The 17,050-nt window shown below is 42.0% G+C and overlaps 1 protein-coding gene across 3 annotated transcripts in view; it reads right to left on the bottom strand.

Annotated features, from left to right (window-relative positions):
• LOC111147065 (RCC1 and BTB domain containing protein 1) overlaps window positions 1–17,050 on the bottom strand; it is a 50,792-nt gene that overhangs the window by 12,346 nt on the left and 21,396 nt on the right. For all 3 annotated transcript variants that reach the window (XM_022502935.1, XM_022502936.1, XM_022502937.1), the window contains 5 exons: window positions 11,600–11,766; window positions 8,450–8,608; window positions 5,033–5,140; window positions 4,526–4,668; window positions 2,907–3,097 (listed from right to left, as the gene is read on the bottom strand). In XM_022502935.1, coding sequence (XP_022358643.1) covers window positions 2,907–3,097; window positions 4,526–4,668; window positions 5,033–5,140; window positions 8,450–8,608; window positions 11,600–11,766 — 768 coding nt within the window. The remainder of the gene's footprint in view (window positions 1–2,906; window positions 3,098–4,525; window positions 4,669–5,032; window positions 5,141–8,449; window positions 8,609–11,599; window positions 11,767–17,050) is intronic.

The raw sequence follows: 17,050 nt of genomic DNA, 5'->3' as shown, positions 1-17,050 counted from the left end.
TGGAAAAGCCAATTACCAGTCTTACATACCAAGTCAGACATTTTATTAATTTATTTATTTAAGATTTTATTTATTTATTTGACAGACAGAGATCACAAGTAGGCAGAGAGGCAGGCAGAGAGAGAGAGGAGGAAGCAGGCTCCCCACGGAGCAGAGAGCCTGATGCGGGGCTCGATCCCAGGACTCCGGGATCATGACCCAGGCCGAAGGCAGAGGCTTTAACCCACTGAGCCACCCAGGCGCCCCAAGTCAGACATTTTAAAACGTATATTTTGGGGCTGCCTGTGTGGCTCAGTCAGTTAAGCATCTGCTTTCAGCTCAGGTCATGATCTCAGGGTCCTGGGACTGAGCCCCACAACAGACTCCCTCTCCCACTTCCCCTGCTTGTGCTCACTCTTGCTTTCTCTTAAATGAATCTTTAAAATGTGTATTTTTTAAAAGAATAAAAAGTTAAAAGCAGTCCACGATTATATAAATACTTACTTAAAACTTTGGTTGTTCTCTTCACAGACTAAGAATTTATCAATTTTCCCTGACTGAAACACCAAGAACATCTTTGCTCTGCTTTGGGGTAGTTTCAAGGAGCTAGTAAATTCAACTGAAGTTGTGCCAAGAAAGAACGTTAGCAGTGAAGTGGTAACACCATGCAGTCGTGTTCTTATACAAAGAAACCCTGCTTCCTAGGTTTGTGGAATCTCAACATCCCTCTTAATCCTAAAGATTAATGTACAAACAATAATCCTTACCTACTATCTAAAAACAGAGTAAACTGACTTAGTAACCATGTATACTCAAAGGGAACAGTTTTACAAAAAGCTGATCACACTGCCTGGTAAGAACTGCTGCAATGATTATTTGTAAGTCGAACTGTGACCTCATGAAGAAAAGTAAAGGCACTTATACAAATTAGGTAACACTTTCCTGTGCGGTCTATGCACGGACAAAGGAAAACAAGTAGAAGGCTAATAGGAAAACAAAAAGAGTTCCAGAGATCACTGGCAATGAATGCAGGTGCTGCGACAGGTTTCAACCGCCCTTAGGATGAGAACAGGGCTCTCGCAGCAGCCTGCTGCTCTTGGAGGAGGGACATCTGCTAAAACCAAGGCTGAAACTTAACAAAGAAGTTTACCCATGAGTTTAACTATCAGAACCTCCCAAGGAAATGGCATTTGTCTAAGCCCTCCCCTGGGCTCCCACAATGTAGAGCTCTCTTGGCTGTGGAGGAAAGTGGACACTCTCTCAAATATCAGGCTTTCCCTGACCCTATAACCTGGATCCCTGGGAAATAAAAGAAAGGAAATGACTAAGATGGGCACAGAATCCAGGCATCGAGAGTGCTACCCCACCCACTCACAAAGTAGCTTCGTATCGGTGTCTCCACTTCTGCATCAGTCCTAAGGCCTGACTAGCCCTTTTCCCCGTCTTGGCTTTCAGCAACAAGGACAATACTGCCTTTCAGAAAAAAAATATTCTCCAGAGGTGTTTCTTAACCCGCTGCTCTCTTTCTAACACTCAGCTGAGGTGGTAAACTTTCTGACTTTTGGTAGATGGGAAAGAAGTAGCTTTTCCAAACTTAACATTAAAAAATGTTACAACTTTTGTTCTGAAAAGGATGTCTTTTCAGGATTAGGATTCTGAGAGGCAAGTACCTGGAGAAGCTCTTTATAAACAGGTCCAGGTTAAGGAGCACATGGGATTCTGAAGACGGACACAGTGTTTGGCTGTACATGCTACACATATGTGTGATTATGGCCAAACAGTCCCATTGTGGAAACTAATTTTTTCAAATCACAACATTCACTGCAAAAAAATATGGCAGGTGGACCTGGGTGGCTTGATCAGTTAAGCGTCCGACTCTTGATGTTGGCTCCGGTTATGATCTCAGGATCACGAGATTGAACCCATGTTGGCTCCATGCTGGGTATGGAGTCTGCTTGAGATTTTCTCTCTCCCTCTCCCTCTGCCCTTCCCACTCTCCACACATTCCCTCTCTTTAAAAAAAAAAAAAAAAAAAGTCTATACTGTATTATAATTAAAGAACCTGGAAATGTTCAACTTATTTCCCTTTAAATTGAGTAGCAGCTTAACTCTTTCCAAACATACTCTTGCTCCCATGCGCATAAAGACGGGTCACCCAAAGATGAGACAGCCGCACTAGCTGTGTGACACACCTGATGACACAAGGTTACTCAAACAAAGATTTGCACACAAATATTTCTAACAGCACTAGTCACAACAGCCGAAGGTGGAAACAATCCAAATATCCATCAAGAGATGCACGGAAAAACAAGGTTTGGTCTATACGTACAACGAAATTTCATCCAGCCATACAAATGAAGAATTAATGTGTACTACAACATGGGGGAGCCTCAAAAACATTAAGTAAAAGAAGCTAGACCCAAAAGGTCACATCTCATATGATTCCCTTTATAGAAAATATCCAGAATAGGTAAATCCTTAGAAAGTAAAAGCAAAGATGTGACTGCCAGGGATAGGGGAAGGGAGAATGGGGAGTGACTGCACAACAGGCACAAGGGTTTCGTTTCATTCAGGGAAATGAAAATACTTCAGAACTCGATATAAATGGTAATCACACAGCACTGTGGCCGTACTGAATGCCTCCGAACTGTACACTTTCAAATGGTTAACTTCATGGACGTAAATCTCACCTCAATTAAAATGAAAGCAATGAACGGGAGAAAACAGTAAGTCTCTATAATATTTTATAACATACAAATAAATTCTATTATGCAAATCTATTTTGAGGAAAGGAATTACAGCTATTGGAGAATAAAACATTCTAGGACCTGAAAGTGCCCACAATCAGCAACTACAGAAACATTAATAGAGTGGTCAGCTGCTAACACGGCTCTTCCCCGGGTGGAAGGAGCCCTGAGCTTTCTCACCCACGGACAGGAGGCGCCACGAGACAGCAGGCGTGGCAAAGCAGGCGAACACGTCATCGGTGCAGGAGAAGTGGGTGAGGTGGGGCAGGATCACCGACTGGCCCCGGCACTGGCCCCACATGTACACGTGCCCGCCCTGGGTCTTGGCCGCCGACGTGTGTGCAGAGTGGCAGGCCGCGATCTCTACGACCCTGGAAAGTTTTAAGAAAAATATATGTCATTTCTTTATCACAAAAGCCGAGAGCACACCACACAAGGTAGATAAGGGGGTCATGCTGACAGCACCACAAAAAACAGCCCAGGATTGAGGGATATTAGTTATCAGGTCATAAGAACACAACTGAAAGGTCACAACAAGAGTACTGTGTTCTTCCCTTGCTTGTTGCCCCACTTCTCATCCTAACCTCATTCTGAATTAGGATAAATAACAAACACTGTTGAGGACAACTTGGAAAAAGGGACTAGAAACTAAAGTAGATGAGGAAAGTGGACAGAGGCAAAATATCCTGACATTTCGGGGGGACTTAGACAGTAGCAAAAAAAAAATAGTGTCTTCAAAATACCATTTCCTTGATACAACTTATTCTCTCAACCCCTAAATAAGCACTGGCCTCAGGGTAATGGACTCTGAACATCCTAATCCAAATGGACATCAAGCCAGACTTATATTTCTCAGTATGCTTCTTAGACAAGGTCCTACAATCAGAAGACAACCCTCTAAAACTTAGTGGGTAAGGACTCACAATTTGGCTGAATAAACAAAGCATTATTCCAGTGATATCCATTAAATCAAATCAATATTTAAAGATATTGTCCTTGGGGCGCCTGGGTGGCTCAGTGGGTTAAGCCTCTGCCTTCGGCTCAGGTCATGATCTCAGGGTCCTGGGATTGAGCCCCACATCGGGCTCTCTGCTCAGCGGGGTGCCTGCTTTCCCTCCTCTCTCTCTGCCTGCCTCTCTGCCTACTTGTGATCTCTGTCAAATAATTAAAAAAAAAAAAAAAATTTTTTTTTTAAATTTAAAGATATTGTCCTTTTAAGAGATTTTATTTATTCAGAAGTTGTTTTACTTGGCTCAATGGAAAAGTCAGAACTACACTCTGAGTTTCTATATGGTGACAGACCCTATTTCACTCCCCTACTAGATGGGTCACAGGAAGGCCGTAAGAATTACACCAATACGCATTAATGCCTATCAATCACAGGAGGTTATTTTAGAGAGCTACGTAAGAATCTTATCAACCTCATGTTCACTCTGGCTGCTATTCAAACTCTTGTTCAAAATGACAATGTAAAGAGGGTGCCTGGTTGGCTCAGTGGGTTAAGCCTCTGCCTTCAGCTCAGGTCATGATCTCAGGGTCCTGGGATCGAGACCCGCATGAGGCTCTCTGCTTGGCGGGGAGCCTGCTTCCCCCCTCTCTCTCTGCCTGCTTCTCTGCCTACTTGTGACCTCTCTCTCTCTCTGTCAAATAAATAAATAAAATCTTAAAAAAAAAAAAAAACAAAAATGACAACGTAAAGAAACAGAAGAGTTACAAAAGCTAAACCCCATAGCTCAACACACAGAGCCCCAAGTCCAAAACCACACACAGAACCCTGAGACACGGTACAGCCCAGTTACCTTTCTTTCTCCACCATGATGTGGGCTGGGCTTAGCAGGTTATTTTTATTGCCAGTTCCCAGCTGCCCATAGGTGTTAGCTCCCCAGGCATAGAGCAAGCCCTCATCTGTTAGTGCTAGAGTGTGTGCATAGCCGCAGACAATCTGCAAGTAAATTTAAATGGTTACCATCAACAGGAAAACAGGAAAGGCAGGAGAAACATTTACTTAAAGACCACAGCCAGCTTCTGCAGAATGCCAATTCATCATCAGTTATGGACTGACATTCTCTGGAACATTAAAAAAGCATTAGAAAAGCCCAAGACTGAGACTCCTAGAGTTTTCCAATCGCTTTTTTTTTTTTTTTAACTTGTCAAGACTGATGTGTCACCACCATGGTGTTTCTCCTCAACATGGGAATTTAGAGAAGATGAAACTGTAAATGTGGAAGATGAAGGCACACAGTATTGTTCTCCAAGTCAGGGCAGGGGAGCTGGAGGTGAGCAGCAGCGCAACCCAGCACACATACCTGGTTCACACACACGCTGTGCAAAGCCGCCACTCGCACAGGGGTCAGCTGATTGCCATTGTTTCCCAAGCCTAACTGACCATTGCCATTGTAACCCCAGCCATATACCTTAGAGAAAGAAAGGGAGAGAACAGGCTTTTAAAACTGTTAGTAAGAGGGAACGTATAAAAATGCCGTTCACCTAAACAAATCAGGAATACTTTTCCACTTCCAACACCCACACTCTATGTGATCCCACAAGGAATCTCCAAACAAGATATTTTGGGGGTGGGGATGACAGAATTTGGCATGAGTTCCTATGCTGTCACCTACTGTTTGGATAGCCTTGGGGCAAGTCATTTAATCTTGTTTTATACATGAGGAAGCTGATGCTCATTAACAATTATGAAACACTTCTTATATGTCAGGACATGATAAAAGGTACTAAGAATAAGTTTTTGGTCACAGTTTAACAGGAAAGATGGACAATTGCAAACTTTTGTAGTCAGGTGGTGAGCGCTATCCTAGAGATACAATCAAGTCACTACAAAAGCAGAGCAGAGAAAGGACTTAGCTATAGAAAGATAGCTTAGGAACAACCTTCAGAAAGCAGATTGAGCAGAGATAAATGGAAGTGAATGTATTCCAGGGAGAGGGCGCAGAATGTTCTAGAAGCAGGTTCTAAACATGAGCAGGCAGGCGTAGCAGGACACGTCCAGCAGTGGCAGGCTGAAGACTAGAACGAAAAGCAAAGGCCAATGGGGTGAAGTACCGAAACACATACTAGGGAAAGTAGAATGCATCTATGGGCCTTCCACTGAAATATTTCACACATCTTGGAAAGATTGTGCTGGCTCCACATAAAGGGGACCGGACTATCTAAGACTAGAGGCGGGACAGTCATTCAGGAGATATGTGTTTCTCATTAGCACACAGATGAGCCCTGCTGAGGGTCTAAACTAAGGCAAAGACAGGGGGAACCAGAGAGAAGGAACAGACAGGAAAGAGGTTAAGAAGAAGATGTAATAGAATGTGGCGACCCCTTCGCTCTCTGGAGAGGGAGTCATCAGCTGAAAGTAGCGGAGCTGGAGACAGGTTTGCCAGCAGTGGTAAAGGTTTAGAATGGCAAGTGTGGGACACAGGACAAAGCACTGACCAGGAACAGACTATAGGTTTGGTCAAATGAGAAACCTGAAATGTCTGGTGGCACCAGGACAAGGCAGGGCAAACAGATGGATGGGGCTTTTCAGGGCAATGTGACAGAAGGGGAAGGAGGACAGAGAATTTAAAATACAGCAGGAGATGGTTAAAAGCACTTTCCATAACATAAGTACAACAGGTTTTAACTTTCTGCAGAGAAATTTGGCTATAGCTATCAACAACTTTAATGGCATAACCTCTGACTCAGAAATCTTATTCCTGTGAACTTATTCTACAGAATACTTACAGAAGTGTACAGAGATATACAGTAACACAGGAAGTCAGTGCTACAATGTTTATAACAGCAAAAATTTAGAAACATTTGCAATATCCATTACTAGATTTCTGGGTGTGGGTCATCCAATAGGAAAACTAAGTAGCCATTATAATGGAAAGCAGCTATAAATGGTCTGATAATAGATTCAGGTAAACATCTGTCTTGTTAGCAGGAAAGCTGCAGACTAGCAGAGAAGAGCAGTAACCTATAATGATCCCATTTTTATAAAAGACAGTTATATTTACCCATACAGAATTGTTTATAGGGAAAAACCCAAAAGGATATTCATTAAACTATTAACAAGACTGGAGAAAAGGCACTCACTTTTTACTTTATGTGTTTCATCTCCTTTTGTTTGTGAAAATAACCACATAATAATATTTTTTAAATTTATTTTTAAAAATAAAGGAAAAGTAAAGAATACTGAAATGGAGAATGTCCAATGACTATCCCAAGAAATTCTGAAAACATCCAAGATGACATCAGGATTGATTCAAAAAATAAGTTCACACTTCTGGTGAACATGGCCTGAGGAAGAGATTCATCAAATCACTACGCTGTACACCTGAAACTAATGGAAAATTGTGCACTGACTATACTTCAATTAAAAAAACAAACAAACAAAAACAAGCGCATATATACAGAGAACAGATTGGTGGTTTCTAGAGGTGGGGGCAGAAGAGCACAGGCAAAATGGGTAAAGGGGGGCCAAAAAGTACAAACTACCAGTTATAAAATAAGTAAGTCATCGGGACGTAATGTACAGCATGGTGACTACAGGTAGTAATACTGTATTGCGTATCTGAAAGCTGCTGAGAGAATCATCTTAAAAGTTCTCATCACAAGGAAAAAACTGCATGGTGACAGATATTAACTAGAATTACTGTGGTGATCTTTAATTATACACAAACATTGAATCATTACACTGTACACCTAAAACTAACATAATGTATGCCAATTATGCCTCAATAAAAATAATTTAAAACAGTAAGCTAACATAGGTGAGTATTCAGAAAACTCCAAAGCACTCTAGCACTGCAATGCATACATACCCCACACATCTGTAGCCAAAGACAATCTTTGTGGGGTGCCTGGGTGCCTCAGGTCATGATCTCCAGGTCATGGTTAAGATTAAGCCCCACCCCCCCCACCCCGCCCCACCCCTCCACCCCGCCCCACCCCTCCACCCCGCCCCACCCCTCCACTTCTTGGCTCCCTGCTCAGCAGGGAGGCTGCTCTGCCCTTGCCCTCTGCCCCTCCCCTGCTTGTGCTCTCACAAGCTCTCTTTCTCTCACTCTCAAATGAATAAAATCTCAAAGACATATCTTTGCATAATCTTTCTCAACTAAGACATTGACAGATTGGTAAGAGGCCTATTTAAGCAGAAGTTACAACCAGAATAATTGTACAGAAATAACCATCAGCTCAAAGGTAGCCACGGTAAAGGATCACTAAAAGTTGAGTTTTTAAAAGTAGCCAACAACAACTGGCACAAAAAATTCCGCTCCTGTAAGTAGCTTCCTCCTGCCAACAGACTCCAGATGCAGGCGCACTGGAGTCCATCGCTGCTGACAAACATCACCAGTTAACTTGACAGAGGGCACACTTGATGTCTTCATTGGATAAAAGAGGTAGTATCAAATTCTTCACTACAGTAAGTCACAAATACCTATGAACACCAAACTACCTGGGGTCTCACAAAAAAAAAAAATTGAGACATATGAGTATCTTTACTTACAGATTAATCTTAGAATTAAAAATTCATACTGAGGAGCAAACACCCTCTAGGTACCCCTCAATCAGTAACCAGTTAACTACCCACGAAACTATAAAACAAGCACTTTTCCTTCCGTGATCGCATACATGCTCCTCATGCAGAAAATGCTATTTAACGAGAGAGGAGGTGAGGACGGAGGACGGGGCGCGGGCGGGCAGAGAAGCGGAGTGCAGAGAGAGCTCACCTCACCATTGTCCAGAACAGCCATGGATGAGGTCTGACCACAAGCAATGCCAACCACTCTCTTAATATGTAAACAGTTTGTAACTTTGCGAGGAGTTGGTTGATTTGTTGTGGATCCTGATCCCACCTGGCCACAGTTGTTATAGCCCCAAGCAAATACCTACACAAAACAAGGGGGAAAGAATGAATTATTAGTAACAGGGTGAACATTCTACCTCTAACACACATTAATAATCATAAAATAAAAATAAATCCACTTAATGAATATTTACAATGTGCTACATGGCTCTACATACTTTCTGGGCACCACTACCATCTTTAATTTTCATAGTCATCCTGTATAGTGACCCTGGGCCTGGGGTAGATACTATTATCACCCGCATTTTCTACACGGAAATGGAACCCGAGAGGTTAAGTGGCTTACTTGAGGTTCCACCAAGTAAGCAGTAACATGGAATGGGAACCTACGAAGTGTAGCTGTGCTCTTAACCATGACACTGTATTGCCTCTGTCATATGACAGCCATATATGATTCGGCTGGCATCAGTAAGAAATAGAGCATATACCACATAAGTAGCAGGGAGAGGAAAAGTCTGCTTAACTCTTTGAACACAGATACTCTTTTTTTTCCTTCACGGGAAGCTTTAAAGCCCTACAATGCTTCTCCCTGTCTCACTAATTGCCAAAACTGAGTATTACATAACCTTTCCTGATGACTCATGGCCATCACAACTATAATTACCAATCACAGTTACAGGTCATAACACTGTAAGGCTCACAAGTACCAAAGAGGTGTCTGTCCCTACAGAAATGACACCAGGTTGTTAGGCTATTCTGGGTACTGTCTTCGCTGAGTTTTCATTCACTGTCAGCTCCAAGCAACTCCCCTCCTCAAATGCACCCTGTGCACCTTTGGCCTATGATTTGCCATTAGGTGAAAACCAGATTTCTAAAGAGACCCAAATAAATCTCTAAGCTAGTTAAAATCTAGTAACAAAGATGAAAAACAAACAAACAAAAAAAATCACTTCATGTTAATTACCAACTAAGCCTATCAAATAAGAGTGTGACCAGAGAGAATAAGGGGAGGGTGGATGCCAGCAGCCTGGGAAAGAACTTCCTCCAACACTAGAATTTCTAGGGACCTCCACCCCTTTCACTTGCCCCGACAATGGTCCTCCCACATCCTGAAGTCTGGCTTCCACAATCTTTCCTTGGTCAACACTTCCTATCTCTGCTTACACGTCTGATACTGCCCAAGGCAACCAGAGCAAAACCTATGGCTGGAGCCTTAAAAGAATATGCAGTAGAGGTTCATTTCACAGATACAAAAGAAATAACTGGCAACACTTCCCGAGGGTGGGTTCACGGGAGCATCTGGTATAAGGCGGCAAATATTGAGCACAATTATCCAAAGTAGCATATTGGCTTACAGTTAAATAAACCAGGATTCCAGGCTGTACAAATTAGGGAATTCTAATTTTAATATTCTTCTGGCACTTCTTCTCAAGTATCTCAAGTCCCTTGCAGTGCAGCTGCCTTTTATTTAAAAATGAGGAGTAGGGTTCCAATAATCAAAATCATAGCAGCAAACTACGGATTCGGGGCATAAGACCCGGGTGCTAGGCCTAGTCCCAGCACATCCCAGCCGTGAAACCTTGATCTCATTCAGTTTCTCTGGTTTCTTCACCGGTAACCTGCCCCACATAATAAAATCACTGTTAACATCACTGACGGATTTTAAACGGGAGAACAGAATGATCTGTGCTTTAGAAGTCACAAGGAGTATGGGCACCTGGATGGTACAATCAGTTGGGCATCTGACCCTTGGTTTCAGCTTGGGTCAGGATCTCAGGGTCCCGAGACTGAGCCCCACATTGGACTCCTTGCTCGGTGTAGAGTCTGCTTGATATTCTCTCTCCTCATGCTCTAAAATAAATAAATCAATCTTAAAAAAAAAAAAAATTACAGGGGGCAGAAAAGTAGTAATACTTAACAGGTAGACCAATTAAAAAGCTATAGAATAAAAGAGACCATGGCAATAGCCCAGGCTGACAGCAAGGTCTAACCTCAGGTTATAGAGATAAAGAGAAACAAAATGAGACAAAAGATTAGAAGGTAGAATCAATAAGATCAGAAAACTTTATGATAAGTAAGCAAAGAACTTGGGGGTGAAAAAGTGGTACAGTAACCTATTGGAATGTTGGTAAAGTTATTTTCTATGACATCATTACATTTGCCAAAAAACAAAACAGACCTTAACGGATGGGGTAGTTAAAAAACAAAAACTAAAGGACAGACCACTGTCATACACATCTGATTTACAGTCTTAGCAAAGAGCAGGAGACTCAACTGCCTTAAGGCTTAGTCTACTGCTATCAAAAGGGTGGTCCTCATCCCATAGGTTTTATTAGAAAAAGAGTGTGTTCCCACATGTTTTTAGTTGTACACATAGGGCTACTATGTTTCCACTATCCCAGATATAAATAGGGTCATTATTTACATTTTAGGTTGTTAGCAAAAGGTGTTAACAGCCTAAATATCCATCAACAGATAAATGGACAAACAAAATATGGCATACACATATACAGAGTATTATTCAGCCTTAAAAAGGAGAGAAATTCTGACACATATGCCAAAACGGACAAACCCTGACAACATTATGCTCAGTGAAATAAGGCAGTCATAAAGGATGAACACTGCATGGTTCCACTGCAATGAGCTACCCAGAGCTGTCAGACTCATGGAGACAAAATGGTGTTCACCTGGGGACGGGAGGGAGAGGGAGAGCTAGTTTGGTAGGTGCAGCTTCGGCTCTGCAAGATAGAGTTCTGCAGACGGATGGTGATGCTGGTTGCATAACAATGTGAATATACTTAATGTCACTGAACTGACATTCAATAGATCACATGGATATAAAAATACATACACATATTTTATAAAAATATAAAATTTGCCATCCTAACCCATTTTAAGTGGTTAAAGAGACCATGGCAATAGTCCAGGCATATGATAAAATGGTTGCGGGAAGTGGCTCTCACACATCCTGAGGCCTGGCTTCCACAATTCTTAAAAATGGCTAGGACGGCAATTTTATATTACGTGTATTTTACCACAGTTTAAAAATAAAGAATAAAAGCAGGGTACTTACCTCTCCATCAGCTGCCAGAGCCATTGAATGATGTGAGCCACAAGCTACTTCAACCACTTGCTTGATCAAGAGATTGGTACAGACTTGGATGGGAGCAATGCCTTGGTTGGTCGTCCCATTCCCAAGCTGGCTATATCCATTGTGGCCCCAGGCATAAACAACTCCATCTATACGAGATAGCCACACACAAAGAATCAACTCCAAGAAGGAATGGTAAGTCCTGTACTTTCTTCCCCAGACTTTGCACCACTTATTCTCCAACCTTAATTTCTTTCACACTGCCTCCTTCTCCCTATAAAGTAACCACTGATGAAGGGAAGGGAAAGAGGGACAGATGAGGAAACCAGATAGAAAAACCTAGAATCATTCAAGAAAGGACCTGACACTAATAAGAGATCAGCTTTATGGTCAAAAGTCAGTTTGATATACAAAAATTAGACCATCTGAACACAGTGATTCATCTCAGTAGTTTCCATATCAGGTACCACGCAAAAGGCAAAAGACATAAGAAAGCTCACCATTATCAGTCTTTACTATCATTTTACCAAATACCAAGTCTCAGGGAACCACTGAGGGTGTATGTGTGTGTGTGTGTGTATACGCACGCATTGTGCACACACAACTCTCACAGAGTACAGAGGAAAGAGGTATACTTTTTGTATAAACTACACACAAAAATGCAAGAGCTTTCCTCATGCAGACTATAATTGGCAAAAAATCTGGCTCCATTTTTCTCTAATGACTTTATCTTTTTGGGACTCTGACAGAGGTAACTTCTTTGTTTCCTCTCTAGAAGTAACACTATTTTGTGCATTTCCTTCTATAGCAAGCCTAAGTGTCAAGAGCAGAGATCTCCAAGTTACACACTCTCCTCGAATCTTTCCCATGGTAATAAAACATCCTGCCCTATTAAGGACAATCTAGACCTGGAAATGATGATATCCAAGAGCAAAGCAGAAATCTAAGTGTTATTGTCAGGCTGTTGTCTTGCTGAAATGGTCCCTAAGCAACCAGGGAAAGGTAGGTTTCTGATTATCTAATCTAGAATCTAATCTCTGTTTCTCACAAGAGGTTTTCCCTATTACAAAAATTATGACAGAAACCATAAATGGGAAAATTCATCCTAAAAAGATTGACGCTATAGACTGAAAAAGTGTAACACCTAAAAAAAAAGTCCATGATATTATGTTAAAGTTACATCAGGTGATAGAAATGTCCAAACTTATAAGTGTTTTCATTCCTAAGAGACAGAAAAATAGACCTGAACATATAAAAATATAGCCCTTGATCTTGGATAGTAACACTCAGTATCAAAAAGATGGTAGTTTTTCCTATGCAAATATATAAATTTGAAATAATAGCAATAAAATGACTTAAGTTACTTTCTGGTACTAGACAAACTGATTAGAAAGTTCAGTGGTAAGAACACACGAATAAATAGAAAAATTCAAAGAAAAGAAGTGAGAGGACAGCTGGCTCTACCAGTTATTAAAACCTATAAAAAGTTTCTAAAACTAAAATTAATACTAGGACATGAACAGATAGACAAACCAGTGAAATGGAACTGAAGCTCTAGAAATAAACCAACTGCATACAGAAATAAAAGCTATGTCATTTCGGGAAAAAAGGACTTTTTACAAGTTCGTTGAAATAATTGGTTATGTTGAAAAATGAGATTCATTCCTCATACCATGATAACTTCCTAGTGAATCAAATATTTAAATGTGAAAAATAAAACTATACAATGGGTATTAAGGAGGGCACGTATTGCATGGGGCACTGGGTGTTACAGGCAAACAATGAATCATGGAACGCTGCATCAAAAACTAATGATGTACTGTATGCTGACTAATATAATACAATTTAAAAAAATAAAACTATACGAGAATTAGAAGGAAAGAATTGGTGAACTCTTCCATAATCTGGGAATAGGGAAACTTTCCTATGACTCAAAATCTAGAAGCAATAAAAAGAGTGATAAATCTACTTAATATGTTTTTTAAAACTTTACATGGAAAAAAACACCATGAACAAAGAAAAAAATGAAATATTAGGAAAAAATACTTATAATTTATATTACTAGGAGATGATGTCTGTATAATAAAAAGAGCTTCTAAAAATATAAAAGAAAAAGACCAAGAACCCTCTAGAAATATGAACTGATGGTTCACAATGAAAGAAATGTACATGACTCCTAACCATACGAAAAGATACTCACCCTCACTCTTAAGAGGAAAAATGCAAATTCAGAAGCTGGGACTCCTACTCACCAAAGCTACCACCTAGCTTCTACCATTGCCGGAAGCCCGCCATGTCAGTAACAAAGATTAATGCCGAGTCCCTGGCACAGCATCACCCTTTTAAAGAGACCAACTACCTACTTCGTAATAGCTGACTATTAACAAGCTGACTCCAATTGACTCCATCCTGGAAGGAGCAGCCATTCGTACTAACAGAAATCAACACATAATCCAGATAAAGGTTTCCTGCACACAGGGCCTGAGCTAGCACAGCTATACGAGGGCTTACAGAGTACTTGACCCCACAAAACTGCTCATTAGACCAAGGCAAAAGAGGTGCAGCAGTGCTCACATGACCACGGGGCTTCCGGTCCTATCTCATGAACAGCAACGTGCAACAGATGCCAGCTGGACACAGCGATAACAAGCCGGCTGAAGGTACAGCTAAGGCATCAGCCTCACCATGTGAGGACGGGACACTAAGCTCCAAGGTACAGATTCTAAACCAATGACCACTAAATGGTGCTGTTTCCCTAAGAGGTAGAGTATGTGGGTCCCGGAACCACAGCGGATTATATGAGTGACCCTACTGACCATCACTCCCAGGGACCGACTTGGGGAATCTGTGCTTCCTGTCCCTGAAATTAGAGGTTCTGTAGGTTTAGAAGGCCTGGTTCCCTAAGTAGAAACACTTCCACTAACGGACACAGCAAGAATTCCACTGAATGGCACTCTGTGTTCCTCTAGTCAAAGGATCAAAAGGAAAAAAAAGGAGTCAACCTGTTGGCAGGGGCAACTGACCCAGTCAGCAGGAAGAGGAAGGACTGATGGTATATACTGGGAGCAAAAGAGGAATATGCTTGGCAAGGAGGTGAAAGGTGGTACTTTGGGTGCCCACTTGCCCAACAGTGACGGCAAACGGAAATGCACAGTAGCCATAGCCAGAGTACAGCATGGTTAGGGGCTTGCATCCCTCAAGCATGAGCATCTAGGTCACACAATTAGGTTAGCCCCCTGGGCCAGATGCTACCCAAATAAGAAGGGAACCTAGAAGGAGCGTTAGAGGATGGAGGAGCTGAGTATCCATGTGGCCATGAGACTAGCTGCGGCAGGAGGCAGTGAATTATCCCACCAGTAGTCTTCACTAAGTCTTCCCTAGGAAAAGAGGCCCTCCAGAACCCTGGAGGAGCAATCCCCAAAACCTGTCAGAAGACATGGATCTGAGCGGTGCATGGAAGAGAATGAATGAATGCTGTGCTGTGTCACCCAGATGCTCCCTCGGAATTAAGGACCTTATTCTCCAGATGCTGGGACTGCTGCCAGCTGCCTGTTCTCAGCCATTGGTCCTCTCCAGAATTGCCCTTGGCAATCACCTTCTTGTGATTATTATTATTACATTATTATTATTATTACTATTATCACATTATTTTACTATCTTAAAATAGTATATATGTATACATGTTTCTTCCCTTTTTACTTGATGAAGCATAGGAAGAGTGAGCTTCCTGAGATGGCTCTTAGTCCCAGCTCCCCAGGAAGCTTTCAAAGCAACCCCAACCAACCCCATCAACTTCCCCAGCCCTGCTCTTGCCACACAGTCTCTGACTGACCAAGGATCAAGCTTCAGAATCATGTCAGGGTGAAGAGATGAGCAAAATTACCAATGGATGAGACAGTGAAACCAACTAGGATAGAAGGGAAAGTGAGGAGTGGGAAGGGCCCAGGAAAAGGCAAGCACGGAGGGAGGAAGCAAGGAAGCATCCCATAAAGTTCTGACCTTTAAGGAAACCCAGCCTTCAGAGACTAGAAGTAGAGTTGGAGGAGTGGTCAGAAACAACTAATTTCATAAGTAATCTAATTTAATATTGCTTCAGAAGACAGAAAAAGAAATCCACAAGCTCTAGGTCTATGTGTAAAGTAATAAACAAAATGAATACTGACCTTCAGAGTATCACCAGATGGGACTAGATTTTTTTTTTTTTTTTTTTTTTTTTTTTGAAGAAAGGCAGACTGCCACATAGCACCTTATTTGGCTGTGTCTAGGGTCTTGGAAGCTTGACTACCCTATGTTCTCCTACAAATGGACTTTGAGAGCTTGTTTGGAGGTTCTAGTGGGGAGTGCAGCTACGTATGCCCTGGACTTCCTCTATTGGGGAAGGCAGTCCTCTCCAACTGAGCACACAGCTTCAGGAGAGACGTACATGGAGCAGTGAAGGAGGAAGGGGACACCCACCTACCTAGCCAGAGCAGCTGTATCAACCCTGGTGATCAACAGGGTGACAGATGTGGCAGCCAGATCATGCTCACATCCTAGATTTTCAATTTAATAATGTAGCACTGACCTTTTGGAAAGAGCACAAAAGTCAGTGAAGTGTGGAAAATTGAACACGTTTTTATCTTTACTCCTTCCTTAAAACCTACCGAAATATAGTGAAGGGAGCAATTTTTTTTTTAAAAAAAAGGCATAAACAATCAAGGACAGAAAAGAACAATAAACGAGAAAATACAATAGGAGAGATGATGACAAAATTTTGGAAGACGGAAGGCAGGTAGATGTGGTTAGTAACGCCGCTGACCAGAGAAGGTGACACCTACAACTGCAAAAGAAGCAGCCAATTACAACTGGGATCTCAGGAAGGCCCAGGGATTGGAGGGACCCGACACCACAGGAGATGTAAGGGCAGGTGTAACCAAAAACAGAAGCACTTAGACCCCAAATCCTCATCCTCTTGCTGTGGGGTCAGACAACTACCCCTTCTCAACACTGGTATAAGACAAGAGACCTACAGCATTTACTTGCTGTGAATTTCTTGCTGTAACTGCCCTGAAGCCCACCTTCTCCCTTTGCCCAACCTCCCTCCCTTCCTTCTCCCACATAACACGACAAAGAAAATGAGCTAGGAAAATAATCCAGAAAGGCCCTGATGACAGCCTTGAGGCACCGTAGTGAGGAAAGAAGTGGAAGGCCACATAGTGAATAGTAAGATCCCTGTCCTTCCCCTGCTCATGGAAACCTGTCAAAAAAAAAAAACAAAAAAACAAAAAAACAAAAAAAAAACCTGTCCAGGTCAGGAATCTGGAAGGTTCCACTCTACAGAAGCTCATATACTGACACTGAGAGAATCCCTAATGAAACAGTTGCTATCTCCCTGAAGTGAAGCTTGGCACTTGAGAAGCCCATGAATCCAGAGTTCCCAGCACGTGTATTAGC

The sequence above is a fragment of the Enhydra lutris genome, unplaced genomic scaffold (genome assembly GCF_002288905.1).
Source record: "Enhydra lutris kenyoni isolate GAN:26980312 unplaced genomic scaffold, ASM228890v2 scaffoldscaffold15, whole genome shotgun sequence".
In the NCBI taxonomy this organism is placed as follows: domain Eukaryota; kingdom Metazoa; phylum Chordata; class Mammalia; order Carnivora; family Mustelidae; genus Enhydra; species Enhydra lutris.
The sequence above is the reverse complement of the archived record's forward strand: the minus strand, read 5'-3'. Positions and strand labels throughout refer to the sequence as shown.